This window comes from Myotis myotis, unplaced genomic scaffold, assembly GCF_014108235.1.
Source record: "Myotis myotis isolate mMyoMyo1 unplaced genomic scaffold, mMyoMyo1.p scaffold_m19_p_20, whole genome shotgun sequence".
Classification (NCBI taxonomy): Eukaryota; Metazoa; Chordata; class Mammalia; order Chiroptera; family Vespertilionidae; genus Myotis; species Myotis myotis.
Window position 1 is genome coordinate 411,918 of NW_023416325.1, and position 17,647 is coordinate 429,564.

General features: G+C 51.0%; 1 protein-coding gene across 2 annotated transcripts in view; it reads right to left on the bottom strand.

Moving 5' to 3' along the window:
- The window catches only part of LIMK2 (LIM domain kinase 2), a 54,836-nt gene that overhangs the window by 16,613 nt on the left and 20,576 nt on the right, over positions 1-17,647 (bottom strand). The window contains exons 1-3 of one of the 2 annotated variants that reach the window (XM_036353214.1): positions 10,164-10,582; positions 1,106-1,241; positions 298-407 (exon numbers count right to left, since the gene is read on the bottom strand). In XM_036353214.1, the coding sequence (XP_036209107.1) occupies positions 298-407; positions 1,106-1,241; positions 10,164-10,216 (299 nt within the window). In that variant the 5' untranslated portion in view covers positions 10,217-10,582. Of the gene's footprint in view, positions 1-297; positions 408-1,105; positions 1,242-10,163; positions 10,583-17,647 lie in introns of those variants that run through there. The other variant, XM_036353213.1, reaches the window with a different exon arrangement.

Genomic DNA, 17,647 nt, shown 5'->3' on the forward strand with positions numbered 1-17,647 from the left:
GTGAGCTCTAAGGGGTCTTTGCCTTTAATGCTCTGGGGTCCTCTGAGAGTGACTTCCTAGCCATTCTCTCCCTCTGGGAGGGCTGCAGGGCAGAATGTCGTTACTCTCACAGTAGGTAAGGACAGAGGTTAGAGGGATGCTAATTGTCTTGCTCACAGCTTCCAGAACAGGCTAAGAACACTGCTGTGATAGGAAGCCAGTGCTCTGATACCCCAGTAGTCTCCGCCCAACTCATGCTGCCCGTCCCTCTCTCGGCCATTCTTATAGGGGAAGGTAGACACAGTGCCAACATCTTACCAGTAGAGGGTGGCGTGCTGCACAAGGGCATATGCATCCCCATCCTCGATGATCACCTTGCAGCTCATACAGGCAAAGCACTCTGGGTGGTACTTGAACTCCCCGGCCACCTGGGAGCAGGTGGGGAGAAAGATGGACAGATAGAGAGAGTGAGTCCTCGCTGTTGCTAGACTGAGGGCAGAGGTGGGTGAGTGACCTCCGATCAAGGATTTGCAGATCCCGGCAAGAATGTACCTTTGCACTTCCTGCCCTAGAGCTTCCGGAGGAAGTGCCAGACTGGTGCCCCCCTATCATTTTCGAGATTGCAAAAAACTGTTTTGGTCTCAGCCATGAGACCAAGTGCCCAGGAGTAATCATCCACATTAGAAAGGCTCAGTTTCTCCAACACAGAGCTGGCAAATCGGTGACTAGGCTCACAGCCCTTTGTCTTAGAGCAGGCAGGGGAGGCAGAACTCTCTCTGCTAGCTCATTCCAGGGTCTCCCTTTCTGATTTCCTGGCCACGGCTTGGGTGTATGTATCCTCCTCTCAACCTATAATGCTCTCCTTTAATGCTTTCACCCCATTGTGTTGTGTCTCCTCCGTGCCTGCCTACCCACCCACACCCAACACTGGCTTGTTAAGTCTTTGAGGGTAGGATCCCACCTGGCACTATTTCATAGGTGCTCAACAAACACCTGTTAGATGATGAAATGAAGAGAGAGGCCTTGGCTGATGGAAAGACCAGAAGATGAATGACCACAGGGAACTGGAGGCTCGGTCAATGGACTCTGGTGGCCACGAGGAGCAGAGATGGAGGGACTCACTCACCATGACAGGCCCGGTCATCAGCAGAGAGCACCCATGGCAGAATTCCCCAAATTTCCTCCAGTAGTCCTTGTGGCAGTAGAGCTTCCCGTCCTTCTCGTAGTACCAGTTGGTGAGGGACTCCTGGCATTCCGAACACCTGGGAGGCAAGATAAGGAGACTCTCCTGGATTCTTGGAATCCATGTTTCTCGGATCCCGTGTTTCTTAACCTGTCTGGATCTTGAAACGCTTTGAGAATCTGATTAAGAGCCAAGAAGCCTCTCCCAGAAAAAATGCACATCCAAGGAAAACGTGTATATCAAGGATTGAAGCCTAATCATGGCCCCAGGTGAGAACCTCTGGGCTAGACAGGTATCTCGAGTAACCAAAGAAGTTCGTTCACCTCCACTTTTCAAAATGTAGCCTTCACCAACAGCATTACTGATATGGCATTCTTTCCCTCAAAATATTAAGCTAAAGAAACAATTAGCCTGTCCAGTGTGACTCAGTGATTGAGTGTCGACCCATGAACCAAGAATGGTGTTTCTATCTCTCTTTCCCTCTTGCTTCCTCTCTCTTTAAAACAAAATAAATTTTAAAAGCCATATTATTATTTTTAAAAAGAAACAATCAAAAATGTGAATCACTTGGTAAGACAACTGGGCTTGACTCTTCCAAAAAGTTAATGCCGTGGGGAGTACGGGCTACAGAGATTAAAAATGCCTACACACATAGCAACTAAATGCAATGCCTAAAGCTTGGATTAAAAAAACAACAACCAAAAAACAGCTTTGAGTGACATTTTTGGAACAAGTGAGGAAATATGAATTTGGACTATACATTAGATTATATTGTGAATTTACTGTCAATTTTCTTAGATATAATAACAATATTTTGCTTACACAGAAGAATTCTTAGAAGAAGCACATTAATTACAGGTGAAAGTCAAGATAACTACAACTTACTTTTCAACAGTTCAGCAAAAATAAATAAATACTGTGGTGTGTATAGACAGATAAAGTGGCTTAAAGTTAACAAATGATGAATCTAGGTGAAGGGTACATGGATATCCTTGAACTACCCTTTCAACTTTTCTTCTTTTTTTTTTTTAATCTTCCCCCGAGGATATTTTTCCATTGATTTTTTTTTTCCTTCTTTTAAGAGAGAGTGGAAGAGGGAAAGTTAGAGAGAAATAGCAATGTGAGAGAAGCACGTCAATTGGTTGCCTCCTGCACGTGCCCCAACCAGGGTCAGGGCAGGGGAGGAACCTACAACCAAGTTACATGCCCTTGACCAGAATCGCACCTGGGACCCTTTGGTCCGCAGGCCGACACTCTATCCACTGAGTTAAACCCGCCAGGGCTCTTTCAACTTTTCTATGTATTTGAAAAATTTCAAAATTAACATATTGGGGGGCAGGGAACAAACTCCATTAGCACTGTGCGCTGTATGAGACCCATGTACGTAGCTCCTTTCTCCTCCAGTCCCCTGAAGCTCCGCCTCAGTCAGGCCAGGTGTGTTCTCAGGCCATGTCTGCACAGACGAGGTCCTCCTCATTTCTGAGCCTCCTCGCGAAGAGCTCCCTGGCCTGCCGAGACCAGCTCTTTCCTTCTAGTTAACAGACTCTCCATTCCGGTGAAGGCCTCACACCACCGGCACTGGCCACACCCCTGCTTCCCAGAAGCGCTGCCTCTCGGTTTGAATCCTGACCCTGGGTTAGTTTTAGTTATGTCATCTTGGGCAGGTTATTTCACTTCTCTGACCCGGTTTCTTCATCCGTAAAATAAACTGCTGTGACAGTGAAATCCTATGTATCCAAGTGCACGTCGCTCATATAAAAGACCTAGTACAGGAGGGACTCAGCAAGGGTTAACTATGAAAAAGGACAGTAGCCGAAACCGGTTTGGCTCAGTGGATAGAGCATCGGCCTGCGGACTGAAAGGTCCCAGGTTCGATTCCGGTCAAGGGCATGTACCTGGGTTGCGGGCATATCCCCAGTAGGAGATGTGCAGGAGGCAGCTGATCGATGTTTCTCTCTCATCGATGTTTCTAACTCTCTATCTCTCTCCCTTCCTCTCTGTAAAAAATCAATAAAATATATTTAAAAAAAAAAAAAAAAGAAAAAGGACAGTAGTGGTAGCTCACGTTGCTGGCCACTTACTGCCACTAGCGAGATAGCTTTGGACAACTCTCAGTCATTTTTCCTTATTGACAACATGGGACCAGCGGCATCCAACTACAAAGAACCACTGTGAACACTGGGTAAGTTAATGTTGAAGGAAAGCCTTTTGCACACTGTGAAGGGTAAGACAAGTGTATTACTAGAGTGATTTGCTAGGCACTGCAGATCTAAAAGATAAATAGACAAGGTCCCATTCCACCTTCCAAGAACGTATAATGAGCTGGAAAAGAAAATGTCTAAACAAAACTCAATTTTCACAATGCCAGGCGAGAGTCCACAAAGAGCACTACTACTTTTAAGCACTGCGGGAGGTCGAGGAAGGGGACAGGAACGACTTGAAGCAGCTGGAGAAAGGAAGGAAAGGGAGACGTCTGTGGAGCGAGGGAGGTCTAAGAAGCAGGATCCTGAGAATCCCTCCTTGTGGAGGATCCAGTTCCCCTAGGTACTCAGCCCACACTGATGGCTTCTGCCATCAGCCACCCCCATCCCGTAGCATTTCCTGCTCGTCCTATCATGCTGAATTTCAGGGTGTTGGGAGCTTAGTATGGCATCAAGAGTACGGGTATGAAGTGCCTAGGATGGTGCACTGAAAACCAGGCTTTATAAGGGGTCAAGGGGAAGACCCCTTTCTGGGGATGCAGCTCACACTCCTCTCCGTAGAAGGCACCGTGGATGAACTCTGGATCGGCAGACCCGGGTTCAAGAGCTTCGGTGCTACATACTCTTGGACAAGCCCCTTTCCCTCTCTAGGTTAAGTTTCCCCACCTGTAAAATGTAGACTACACCACAGATCCCCTCGATTCTGTGCATGTATGTCTTCCCCTGGATGACCCAAGGTTTAAACCTCAGTACCACCGCTGACCACCTAACTCAGTGGTTCTCAACCTGCCTAATGCCATGACCCTTTAATACAGTTCCTCATGTTGTAGTGACCCCCAATTTCATTGTTACAAATTGAACATAATTAAAGCATAGTGATTAATCACAAAAACAATATGTAATTGTATGTGTTTTCCGATGGTCTTAGGCGACCCCTGTGAAAGGGTCGTTCGACCCCCCAAGGGGTCGCGACCCACAGGTTGAGAACCGCTGACCTAACTGATCTTGGGCTAGCTGCTTCACTTCTCGTTTGTGACATGGTAACATCACGACCTACCTTCAGGGTAGGATTAAATGAGGTTCTGCATGACCATGAGGTGCCCAGCAGAGGGCTTGCATTAGAAGGAGGGGCTTCCTTCTTGCCTCCCACCTTCTGGGCACCTGTCTTTCTTTACGAGACTGTGAGCTCCCTGAAGATGGGAACAGTGTCCCATTTTACCTTGGTAGACTCAGCGCCCAGCAAAGGGCTTGAGACAGTCAGTAAGCCCTTAGCAAAGGTTTTTATGCTGGAAACAGTGGGAGTGGCGAGACCCATCATCGGACCAGGTGGGAGCGCAGCGGTTCTGTGGCTCATGGCCACCAGGTCCTGCCCGTCTCGTGGCTTTCGTGGAGAAAAGCCAGCGCAGACGTATTTGCACCCAGCTGCACGCCTAGGCCCTGTTACGTCCTTGTAATGGCATGTGTGCTGCAGGGCACGGGAGCACCAGAACACGTCCTCCCTTCCATTGCCAATATCCTGCTTTTGTTTGCTGCAAGTGCCCCGGCCAGGCCCAGGAGAGGGAGCCGTGAGGGAAACGAGTGCAGGCATGCAGGGGAGAGACATGCCAGCCTGCTGGGGAAGAACACCTGGCTGGGGAACGACATCACCAAGGCACACATCTGTGCCTCTGAGAGGCACCGCCAGCAGCGTGGCCAACGTGGGTCGGGTCGCCGCAGGTGTCTCTGAAGAACAGGGAGGTGAACAGCTGACAGGAGGCCTGTGGGTCCCCAGGCTGTTTCGCTGCAGAACAGAACACAATGGCTTCTTGGGCCACTGGAGGAGTGGCCACTGTAGACTTGCCGTCCTAGCTTTGATGATTCACAACAGCTCCTGTTACTGTTACTTGAGCGCCAGCCATATTTCAGGCCCTCTAGGAGGTGCCTCACTTATACACTCAGATTATCTCTAATCCTGACCACCACACCCTGCAAGGAGATAGGATTATCCCTGTGTTACAGAGTGGAAGGCTGAAAAACAATCAGGACACTTCCACACGTCCCCTGATACTTGATGGGGCGGGAGTCTGAACCTATGTGTTGGCTCTGAGGCCATGTCCACCGGACTACATCCCCCATGAGGCAGCACAGCTACCAGGCAGGGCCTCAGGCTCCGTGTCTGTGAAAATAAGAGGCTGGGGCCCTGAGAACTCAAGTCCCTTCAGTGTTAACACTTCATGAGGCTTTTCCTTGAGTCCCCGTGATCATGTCACATGGCACGACTCTCCTCCTTCGCTTAGTCTACAGCATTATGGTCCCCAGCAGCCTCTGCCCTTTTAAGAAAAGAACCCAAAACACACTCTGGAAATGTAAGGTGCTACTAAAAAACACACACACACAACAAACCCACAAAAAAACAAAAAAAACAAAAATCCCACCTCAGATTCTCAGAAACCGCCACGTGGCCACAATGTGTCTTTCCCAAAGCCAAGGTGTTTTTTGAAAGTTTCAAGAGAAAGTGAAAATCTGCCCTGGCTGCAGGCCCCAGGGCACCCAGCTTGGAGGTGGGGTACCCTGCAGCCAGGGCCAAGCATGGTCACTGCACTCTTCTGAGCAGCCAGAGTGAATGGGCGGAAACCCTCCGGCCAGGGGAGAGCACCGAGAGGCCCCCACGCACGGAGGACGACCTCGCAGCGCCTCTTCCAAAGCACCACAGAGGCCTGGCAGCCACCCAGCGAACCAAACCCTGGCAGCCAGCTCAGCGGGCAGCTCAGACCCAAACTGAGGTATTCTGCATCAGCGGGAAACTGATGCAAATTTCACAGATTTCAAAAAAAGATAACCAGTTCAGGTTCTCACAAATCACTCTTAAGGTCCACGGGTCCATGTTCCTTCTTTGCCATTTACTGTGTGGCACCTAAAGCCAGTTACTTCATGACTGAGCCTCAGTTTCCTCCTCTGTACACTGGTGATGATACAATCTCATGGGGTTATGAGAATTACATTATGACGGACAAATGCCTAACATGATGCCTGGCCCATAGCAGATACAAGTGTTCATTTCCCTACCACTCTCCTTTTTTGGGGGGTTAATCCTCATTTGAGGATATTTTTTCCCATTGATTTTTAGAGAGTAGAAGGGAGGAAGGGAAGCGGGGAGAGAAACATGGATGTGAGAGAGACATCCATTCGTTGCCTCCGCATATGCCCCAACCAGGGCCGGGGATCAAACCTGCAACCCAGGTACATGCCCTTGACCGGGAATTAAACCCATGACCCTTTGGTGCACAGGGTGATGCTCTAACCACTTAGTCACATGGCCAGGCCTTTCTTTATTTCTTTCTTTTTCTTTTTAATATATTTTTCTTGATTTTAGAGAGAGAGAGGGAGAGAAACACCAATCAGCTGCCTCCTGCACACCCTCTACTGGGGATCAAGCCCCCTGACCAGGAATGAAACCTTCGCTCAGCCAACTGACCTGCACCGGCCAGGCTGGACCCCTTTTTAATTTGAGAACACCAAGGGTGAACGGAGACAGATCCCTTTTCCTCTCATGCCCAAGCAATATGGACCTGCTTCTTGGCCCAGAACCAGATTTTTGTGAGTTGAGAAGATCCTAAAATGAATTATTTATCCAGTCAATTAGAAAATCGATAGATTCTAATCAGTTCCTATCAATTAGGAAATAGTTACTGTGCATCTTGGATGTGCAAGACCAAACAGGCAAGTGACTACGCTGGGAGATGCCAAGAGAAATATGATAGACCCAGTCCTCACTCACAAGCAACTTATTCAGGCCAAATGTTTGCAGGTACATTTTCAACCTCATGTGGTAATGGAACCAAACAGTCATTATTACACTGGATGTACACAGGCTATAGAACAAGCCCTCCCATGTCTCACATCAATGTCTCCCTTTCGCCCTCCCTCCCTCCCTCTCCCTGAATCAAGGGGGGAAAATATCCTGGGGCCTGGCCAGTGTTGCTCAGTGGTTGAGCATTGATCTATGAACCAGGAGGTCATGGTTCAATTCAGGTCAGGGTAATGCCTGGGTTGTGGGCTCGACTCCCAGTAGGGGGCATGTAGGAACAGCCAATCCATGATTCTCTCTCATCATTGATGTTTCTATCTGTCTCTCCCCCTCTCTCTTCCTCTCGGAAATATATATATATATTTCCTCTAAATATATTAGATAAAAGTCACTCCTTAATTTACCTCTTTTGTAAATTCCAATTTGAGGTGTTTTCTTGTTGGGAGCCCACGTGTCACTGCACCTCACCCCTGACAGCAGTGGCACTGGCAGGGAAGACGGTGCACTCGGCCCAGCACCACCTGCCCGGGCGCAGAAATTACGCTCTTCATTCCCGGCTCCCTCTCCCCCTCCTTGATGCTGTCACCCCTCATCATGTCTCCGTGGAATCTGGTTTCATCATTTTCCTTGCGACCACAGCCTCAGAAGTCCTGCAGACTCTGTACTCCCCCAGAGGCCTGGGGTCAAGGGTCAAGGACATTTATTTGTTCCGGGGAATCTGGCAAGGGTCATGATCAGAAGCCTAGGAAGTGGAGGGAGCCCCCCTATGCTCTGCAAAGGAGAAAACTGAGGCCCCGGGAACGCACAGGGACCTGGTCAGGGATCGGCCCTTGCAGACACCCTGTAAGGAAGGAGGGGGCTGATGGTGGGAGCGGCTTTCTGGTGACTGATACCTGGGAGAGCGGAGGGTCTGGGTGGTCCCTCCTGTGGGGCACAGAGCCCAAAGTGCTGGCTGTCACTTTGGAAGTGGCTTCAGGAATGTGGCCTCTCTTTTGGGGGAGGGGAGAGGGTCTATAGTGAGTCAGTGAGTCAGTCAGCCCCCCCATCCCCACCCCCAGCTGGGCAAACAGAGCTGGGAGAGGTGGGGGTTGTCAGGGACAAAGGACAGGAAGACCAGGGCAGCATCAGCAGCCTGGCCCTCAGAGGTCCAGGTTGTGAGTTCATTATCTGCTCTAGCTCCTGAGAAATGTGGTCCTACCCCCAAGAGATTAAAAAGGGCCCAGCAGCCTGGCTCCTAAGGGGACAACTCCTCCCTCAAAGTGCCTGTCCAGGATTAGGAGTAAAAGGGATTAATGAGGTCCCGGCTTAAACTAGAGGCTACTTCAAACACTTGGCACCCTGACTCCACCTGGTAAAACCTGCCTCTAAACTCAAGATCAATTCCCATCTGCTTTTTTTTTTTTTGATTCTCACCCGTGGATATTTTTCCATTGATTTTTAGAGAGAGTTGAAGAGAGAGGAAGAGACAGAGAGAAACATCGATGTGAGAGAGACACCTCGATTGGTTGCCTCTTGCCCGAGCCCCGACCAGGATCGGGGCGGGGAGGAGCCTGCAACTTAGGTATGTGCCCTTGACCGGAATCAAACCCAGGACCCTTGGGTCTGCAGCACTCTATCCACTGAGCCAAACCGGCTAGGGCCCCATCTGCTCTTAAGAAAAGAATCTCTGCATCCCTTTGATATGCCAGGCAAGCTCTCTATCCTCTTTGCTGGGAGAGGAAAGCAAACCTAGAGCACCCCTGGGGGAGGTACCAGCCTTCAGATGATGTGAAAAACGGAGGAAGATGGAAAGGCTGGCCAGGGAGACTCCACATGTTAACAGTTGAAACCTTGTCTCATCTGAGAAATGGGGCTGCATAATGTCTTGCTTTAGGCCATTGAGAGATCAAACAATAAAGTGCCTAGCAGGATGCCTGGAAGAGTCAGCACTGAGGACCAGCCCCTGCCCCCCCCCCTCCCACCCGCCCCAAATCCAGAGGTTTCCCACCACTTTACCAGGGTCCAGTAGTTCCGTGAAACCACATGGTGTTCTGCTTTTCTGCCCAGAGCCTGGCCACCTGACTAGTATCCTAGCACCGAGGTCTGGGCATGAGGCTGGGCTGGGGAAGCCAGAAGGGAGAAGTGGACCAGGACCACTGGTGAGGGGGAGGCAGCCCGGGGAACAACAGGCTGCTCCCAGCGAATGAAAACAAGCCCCACCCCAGCCAGGAATGACTCCATTCAAGGAGGGACCCTGAGGGCCACTAACCCTCTGGGGAGTTTCTGTTGGAGGTGGGGTGGGGCGGAGAGCAAAGAAAGGCAGATGTGAGGTAGTGAGAAAGTTTCTACACTTCCCTCCCCTCCCAGGAGCTCCACGGACAGAGGGCCCCAGAGGTACTCAGGCCCGAGACCCGAGACCGGCATGCGCGGGGGCTGCTCTTGCAGCTCGGGAACATTCCAAAGCCAATTGTCCCTGTCTGGGAAGAACTTTCCCAGGCCTTTCCCTAGCAACTGTATTCACCTGGGAGCTCAGGAGCCCTTCAAGGCCAGAGGCAAATGTGCTTGCCATTAAGAATGCCTGCTGTATACCAGGCTGCCCACACCCAGATCCTGTCAGCTTCCATGGTTTTGGCAAAACCTGTCCATCCTGCTTGTTGGGACAAATTCCTGGGCAGGCAGCACAGCCTGCAGGTAACATGCGAGCTGGGAGAACAGCACCCTGTTGGGGCTCTTCCCCGGAAGCAGTAGCACCGAGCGCAGGCAAGTCAGCAGCATCTTCTGGAAGCTGCTCGAGGTGTGTATGGGAGGGAAGGAGGGCCCACGTTCCCCAGGAGCTTCTTTCTGGGCAGATCCCTCACCTCGCCGTTGCCAGAACAGATTCGACTGGCTTCTGCCTGACAGAACCGATGGTCAGAGGAGGAGCGAAATCGGAGCAGCAGATTCAGGGAGGACTCTGCCCTCCCTTCAGGACCAGGGGGGCGGGGGTGGGGGCAGAAAAGGAGATGGGGAGGGAGGGACTCAGAGCTCAACTCACCGAAAGGGGTCTCTGGAGGTGAAGTAAGCCGAGATGGACAAGTAACTCCCCATCTTCTTCCCACACCAGACAAACAAGCTCAGCTGCAAACCCGTCTGGGAGCGCCTCAGGCCGGCTGCAGTCGGCCACCATGACAGGCCCGGGGCTCCCGGCACCTCTGGCTGCGGGCTGGCTGCCCAGCGCTCACCTCTCCCTCTGGAGCAGCTGAAGAGGCGTGAGGGCTCTTGCCTCCTGCAGACTCCCGAAGGGGCTCATGGCAGGGACGGTCCCCCCCCTGCCCCCGCCCAGTTCTCAGCAGCTCCGGCGGCCCCTCGGACTCCAGGAGGACCACCTCTCTGCGGAGGCTACACACACACAGGCATTCTGGGGCCGGGCCGGTGACTAGCTAAGAAAGAGGCGCTGCTGTCAAGTTAGCTTTCCCCCTCGGCCCCACCCCTGATGAGGGAGGGAGGGAGGAAGAGGAGGGGCTCCTCGCGGAACCGAGGTGTGTGGTTGGAGCAGCTATTAGGAAACAGACCTTGCAGGCAAGGGGTGGAGCTGGGCTGAAGGGAGGCTGTAGGCAGGCGCCGCTGCAGACAATAACCAGGGCCGGCTGAGCGTCCATCCCCGAGCTCGGGGGCAGGGCAGGGCAGGAGAGAGGGTGCGCACATCAGCCCCCACGTTTCCCCAGCCTGAGAAGCCGCCCAAAGGATGGTATCGTGGCTCGGAGGTGCAGAAAAAGCCCAGAATACCAGTTCCAGGCCAAGCCACGCCCCCAGAAGGGGGGCTGGGCTCTCTGGCCGGAGACACAGGTCCGGAGAGATGCCCTCTGGGTTCTGGCATCGCCTTGGTCCTGGCACTAGGCTCCCCATTCATCCCTTCCCACTGCCTGGCCTGGGGACAACTCCCAGAACTGGCCAGCGGGGGCTGCCACTCCTCTTCTGGGAAGATCTGCACCGAGGATGAGGAAACAGGGCCGGGTGGTAACTGACACTTGACGTTGCTCCATGTGGCAAGTGCTGCATAAGCACGCTCCTATTTCTCTGAGGTGGCAATGACCTCCACTTTAGAAACAGGGAAAGTTTTCCTAAGGCCAGAAAAGCCAGTCAGCGGCGGGGCTGGGATTTCAGTGTAGGCCCACGTGACTCCGGAGCCAGGGCCCTCAGCCCCGGAAACATCTCCCTCCACGCCCTTCTGCAAGTAGGAGCGAGCACGGGGACGAGAGCCCAAGTCACCTGTCCCCACTCTCTCATTCATTTGCTCGTTCCCAGAATGCCATCCGTCGGCCGTAGTGGGCAGCGGTGCTTCTTTGTGTCCATGGTAACCAGGCCTCTCAAACTGCGGGGATGATGGGCCTCGGTATCTGGAGTGGAGGCTTGCCTGAAGCCCCAGGGATGCCCAATCCAGAGCCTACCACTGGAAAAGCCCTTTCTCCCCTGCCGATAGGACGATGGAGAAAAAAGGCAGGGCTGCTGGAGAGGACTAGGGCACGGCCAGACCTCGTGGTTGAACTTGAGGGAATGACACCAGCCCTCTCCCACCGGGCGCAGACTCCTCTCCACTGAGTCACCCTGTCACCGTGACAGGAAAGTGTGTGGCAAAGGTGGTGGTGACTGGATTACAAAGGAGCCTCTTCCCATTCCACTACTGATTGGGCACAGGGACAACAATGAATGTGATAAGATAGTGTTTGCACCCTGTTATAAGCTACCACGTATTGAGCACTTAATACGTGGTACAGGTCCTGTGTTACAGTCTCTGAATCTATTTTTCAAAATATTTTTATGGCGGTATATATATATATATATATATATATATATATATATATGTTACATTTGGCATTATAACCATTTTTAATGTATAACCTGGTGGCATCAGTGACATTCATAATATTGTGCAACCATCACCACTATTTCCAAACCATTTTCACCACAATATTTATATTTTAAAATGCACCTGTCCTTTGACCCTCCTGGGCAACTCCTCTACCCTATCCCAGTCCAACACCTTGTCTGTCAGTTCTCTTGTCCATCACAGTTCTTTTTGTCTGAACTCTAGTTGATGTAGCTGATTCCCAGTGGGTTCTCAGGACTCAGGGACAGTGGCTTCAAGGTGCACAGTCTTCCTTGAGTCTGGCCCCTGTTGGTCCTGCAGTGCCCTTGGGGTCACCCTGGTTGCAGTCACAGGGCTATGTCTGAGGTATGGGAAGGTGGGTGGCTGGCACAGCCAGAAGGTAACAGGCCCGAGCGGGGCATAGTCCCAAGAGGGGAAAATTTTAACACATTGTATGCAGGAAACGTATTTATACATTTTACGTTGACTGGTAGTAGAGCGCAGGACACGTATTAATATGTTTTTTATAGACTAGCGGTAGAATGCGGGTAACGTATAAATACGTTTATTTTTATACTTTTTTATTGCTCTAAAAGGATGCTAACATGCAGATATACGAGTTCCAAAGGACAAAATTTGGGTCTCTAACACATACAATGGTGAATTATGTATGTACTTCCAGATATAATGGTAGGTAATCTATTCAACTGCAAAAATGGCCCTTGCGCTATAAAAACTACCTGCAAACAATGTGTTAAGCAGAGGGAGAAAAAAAAACATGCCTAGGAGCAACTATGAAGGGACTTGAACCCTCAATCTTCTGATTCAGAATCAGACACCTTATCTATTAGGCCCCGCAGACCCCCTCCCCCACAAAGACAACTGCACAAGCTTGTCCAGGACTGCATCTGCTGTCTATCATACTTAAGTTGTCAATGTATGGGGTAGATGTTATTATCCCCATTTAAGAGATGAGGAAACAGGTTCTGAAGGTTATGTCACTAGCCTGAAGACAAACTACTGGTAAGTGGTGAAGCTGGGCTTCAAACCTAGTAAGTGTGGTCCTAGAACAGGGGTCAGGACACTTTTTCTCTAACAGGCCAGAGAGCAAATATTTTAGGCTTTGCAGGCCTACACAAATACAGACCCTGTCACAGCTACTCAAGTCTGTCACTGCCGCACAAAAGTGGCCATATAGGAAACATAAACAAGTGGATGTGTTCCAATAAAACTTTATTTGTGGACACTGACATCTGAATTTCATGTGCTATGAAGTATTCTTTTGCTCCCCCCAACCATTTTAAAAATGTGAAAATCACAGGATGTACAAAAACAGTCAGCAGGGCTACAATTTGCCGATCTGTGCTCCAGAGCCAATGCACTCAACCACTCTGTTTATTGTCTTTTTTTTTTTTTAGACTCTCCTAGAGTGCATGCCCTTGACCAGAATCAAACCTGGGACCCTTCAGTCTGCAGGCTGACGCTCTATCCACTGAGCCGAACCAGCCAGGGCTGTTTATTGTCTTTAATAGTAAAGACCAGCGTTGGCATTTGTCCCGGACTCACCACATCTACCTACTGTCACACAGACATCGCACTTCAGCTGCAGAGGAAGCGAGCACCGGACAGGCGCTCACCCTACACCACACACGGCTCGCAGCACTAACACACATGAACGTTAACCTGCACTAGTCAGCAGCTTGGAGACTCCCCTTTTTAGAGGAAGGAGTGAAGCACAGAGAGTTTAAACTGCTTGCCTGAGGTCACCCAGCTGTGTGAGTGAGAGGGGAGGCCAGGATTTGAACCCGGGCTATCTATATTGAACTCTACCGTTGCTAGGCTGGAGCCCAGCCTGGGCCCAGAGCCAGACTGTCTGGGTTTGAATACGACAATGCACTGCACGTAAGCCCTTGGCACGCAGTCTGGAACGCATTAAGGGTTGATAAATGTTCGCTGCTAATATCATTAAGACCATTGTTACCACCACTATGGGCTAGCCATGTGGCCTTCAGCAAGTCGCTGTCGCTGTCTGGGCCGTGGCTAGGTCTCTAAATAGCTTCCAGCTTCCACGTTTTTCAGCCCTCTGAGGTCACAGAGGGCTCCCCTTTTCCTTGTGTCTGAAGTTGAGTTCAAACTCCTTGAGCTGGCCCTGAGGGGTTCAAGATCCTGGCCTGGGGGCCCACACACGAGAAGAGGTGGGGCAGCGCGAAAGGGGGGGAACAGCGCACAGGACGCTGAAAGGGCTGCACAGCTGGAGAGCTGGGAGCTCTTTCTCCCAGCCACAGAGCTCACTATTTCTCACCAAAAGATCAATTCCGTTCCCCTGTAATTCTATCAGGCAAGAAGGGGGCCCCAAATTAAGTTTGGAACTAGCAAATGGTCTTCTAATTGCACCCTCTGATTTCTCATCTGATGAACAGAATGCAGATGGAAGAAAATGCAAGCCACAAAGAGACAGGGGCCAGGGAGCCCATGAGCATAACTCCTCCTGACATTTCACACAGCTCTGCTGTTCCAGCGGTGGCGGGGCGCAGTGAGTCGGTGTCTAGGAATGTGAGCAGGAGGCTGCAGGCGTTCTCTGCTCCCCCCACTCCCCGCACAAAGGACTCAGTGGGTGGGTGGGTGGGTAACCAGTGAGAGGTCGTCTCAAGGCCACAGAAACTGCCTCCCCCTAAAGAGGGGCAGCCACATCTCTTATGTTTTGAGTTGAAGCAGAAGCCCCGCCTAAGTGGGACCCATTTGCCTCCCGTAAACCCAGGCTTCAGGAGGAACCCCTGAAGGACCAGATGTGACAGTGGCTGGCCATTCAGACCCAAGTGTGTTGTGGTTCCTCAGGGCCAACTTCCAAGGGCCCCAGCCACCCTGAACTGGAAGGTGAAAGGTTGCTCTGGAGGAAGCACTTCCCCCTGTTGCCCTTGGATACGGGTCCTGCATGGGAAGCTGCTCTTCTAGGTCCCCAGAACAGCTGGCAGGGGATTCAGCAGTTACACACTGCCGCCAGAGGCATCCGCAGGGATGCTTGGATGGGCAGTTAAGGACAGGATAAGATGGCAGGAAAGGTGTTAATCTCCTGCACATTTCACAAGTTGGGAACCTGGCTAGAAGCCAAGCAAACTGACTCCTCAGAACCAGCTAAGACGCAGGGCTGAACCAGCTAAGATGCAGGGCTTGAAGGCATCTATGAGAGGCCAGCAGCCCGGCACGAGCATTCTGGGGAGGAGTGGTTAATAAATAACCCCAACTTCTCCTCCGAAGAAGGCTCTGGTCAGGTAAGGTGCGACCCAAGGAACGATGTCCACCTGGAGCCTGCTATTGGCTGGGAGGACTCCGACCAGGGAAGGGAGCTCCCGGAGACACTGTAGCTTCTGAATCCTGAAAGGTGAGCATTGCCACCTCCATTTACTGACCATTTTTCTTTTCTTTTCCTTTTCTTAAAATGTATTTTTATTGATTTCAGAGAGGGAGAGGGAGAGGGAGAGGGAGACAGAAACATCAATGAGGAGAGAGAATCATGTCCCCTACTGGGGATCGAGCCCGCAACCTGGGCATGTGCCCTTGACCAGAATTGAACCTGGGACCCTTCAGTCCACAGGCCGACACTCTGTCCACTGAGCCAAACTAGCTAGGGCAAGGCTTGGACAATTTTAGACTTCAGAAATGACACTTACAGACAGAAGTCTTATTCCATGCCCCCACTTCCAAAGAAAAGCTCTTGCCTGGGAGAATGCTACAGAGCAAAGAGATGGTGATGATGCACACCAGAAGGGCTTGACCCAAGTGTCCAAAGAGAAAGATGGTCATTCGACAAAAACATCATTCGCCCAGCAAACACTGAGTACCCACTGGGTTCTAGGTCCTCCACTAAGTTCTGGGATACAAAGATGAACTGGATACGGGGCTCCAGACTTAAAGAATGTCATACTCTAAGAGTGACAGGGTTATCTCTGAGGTCTGAGGAAAATAACAAAGATGAAGGAAAGGGTCTCCTCTGATTGGTTGGGGAGAGGTGAGGGTAGATGTGGGGAGGCTCCTCCACAGAGGAGGGAATGTACCGGTTGACTCTAAGGATGATCGCCAGCCAGACAAGAATATTTCAACCTGAAGGGACCACATGTACAAACGCAACAGGGCATAATAGGGTGTGGCCTGTAAGCTTCAGTGCAGGGATAACCAGAGAGGAGTCTGGGATGGAGGAGGAGAGCAGGGGCGGAGCACCCAGGGCAGGGTCTGACAGGCCAAAGAGCTGCCCACAGGCAGTGAAAAGTTATTAGAGGTGTTTACATGAGCAGAGGTTCCTAATGAATAGGAGGCTAAGCCTGAAACACCAGAGAGAGCGCTGGTCTTTAGTTGCTCGTTTGACTCTCTCAAGTCTATCTTTGGCCGTGTCCATGTCCACATGACTGGTCTGCTGGCCAGCCAGTGTTCCTATCAGCAGACGATGGCTTCGTCCTCAGGCCACATCGCTACTGAGTTGGTCATTTTAATAGCTGAGATTTTTCTGTGTGGGCTGTAAGCTCATAAGAATGAGATCGTAATCTCTTGTAGATAACCATCCACTGTTGCTCCGTGATACTAACGTTAGAAAATGGAACAGCCGACATTCGGTGTCAAATGCGGTGTTTGCATCGATGGTCTTCTCCTGGCTGTCCCGGGGGGTAAAATGCCTTGGACACCTTAACAAATCTCCACGGACGGCCCGGAGAAGAGCCCGGGCCTGGCAGAAAAGACCTGAGAATGCGACCCGTCTGAAAACAAACTGGCTGTGTAAGCTGAGGGAAGTCATTAAAGCTTGTCTGGGCTTCCACTGATTCCTCCGTAAAAGGAAGGAGTGAGGTGAGCAAAAATATTCCACGCCGGTATGTCAATGCTGAAGGTAGCCATGAGGAAGGGGTTGTGGTCAGAGAAAGGCTGACTGGCTGACCACCAAGAGGGTAGCGTCATCCTGGAGAAGGACCCGAAGCCAGGCCTCATTTTTGGCCTGATAGGTCCAGAAACAGGCCTTCGCAGTACCCAGAGAGGCGCAGACATGCTAGGATGCTTCTACGTAACCATCTGGCAATCCCACTGTCCACTTACGAACTGACACTTGAAATCAGAACACCCACATGCCTTATACAGGTACTACCTCCAGCCCCTTCCTGTTATCAGGAGTCCCAGGAAGCTGAGTTAAGCATGAGAAGGTCCTTCTGTGAGCATGGACTTAAAGGGAAATGAGAAGCCATGGAGAGCAATTTCATGCTGGCAGGAGTGAGCCGGCCAAACCAGCCCTGCTTGTAACAAAGAACCCCTTTCTGGTAACCAAATCCAGATTCAGTATCTGGACACACTACTAGTTTTGCCTCACTGACTTTTCACTTTCTGTTTCACTGCTGGCCAGTCCGTATTCTACTGGCTTTTTTAAACTAATTGTTAATGGGGAAAAATCATTACTTCTTTAGAGGCATAACAATCACCAATTCGCATATTGTTCAGCCCGGGGAGCCATTTGGCTCCGCTAATAAGAAATGGCTGACACTCATGAGTGCTCACTCTGTACAAGGCTCATTGACCCCTTGCAATAACACTAGGAACTAGGGAGTAGGTCAGTACCTCCATTTCATAGATGAGAAAATGAAGCACAGAAAGGGTGAGTAACTTGCCCAAGGTGCACAGCTAAGACATGGCAGAGCCAG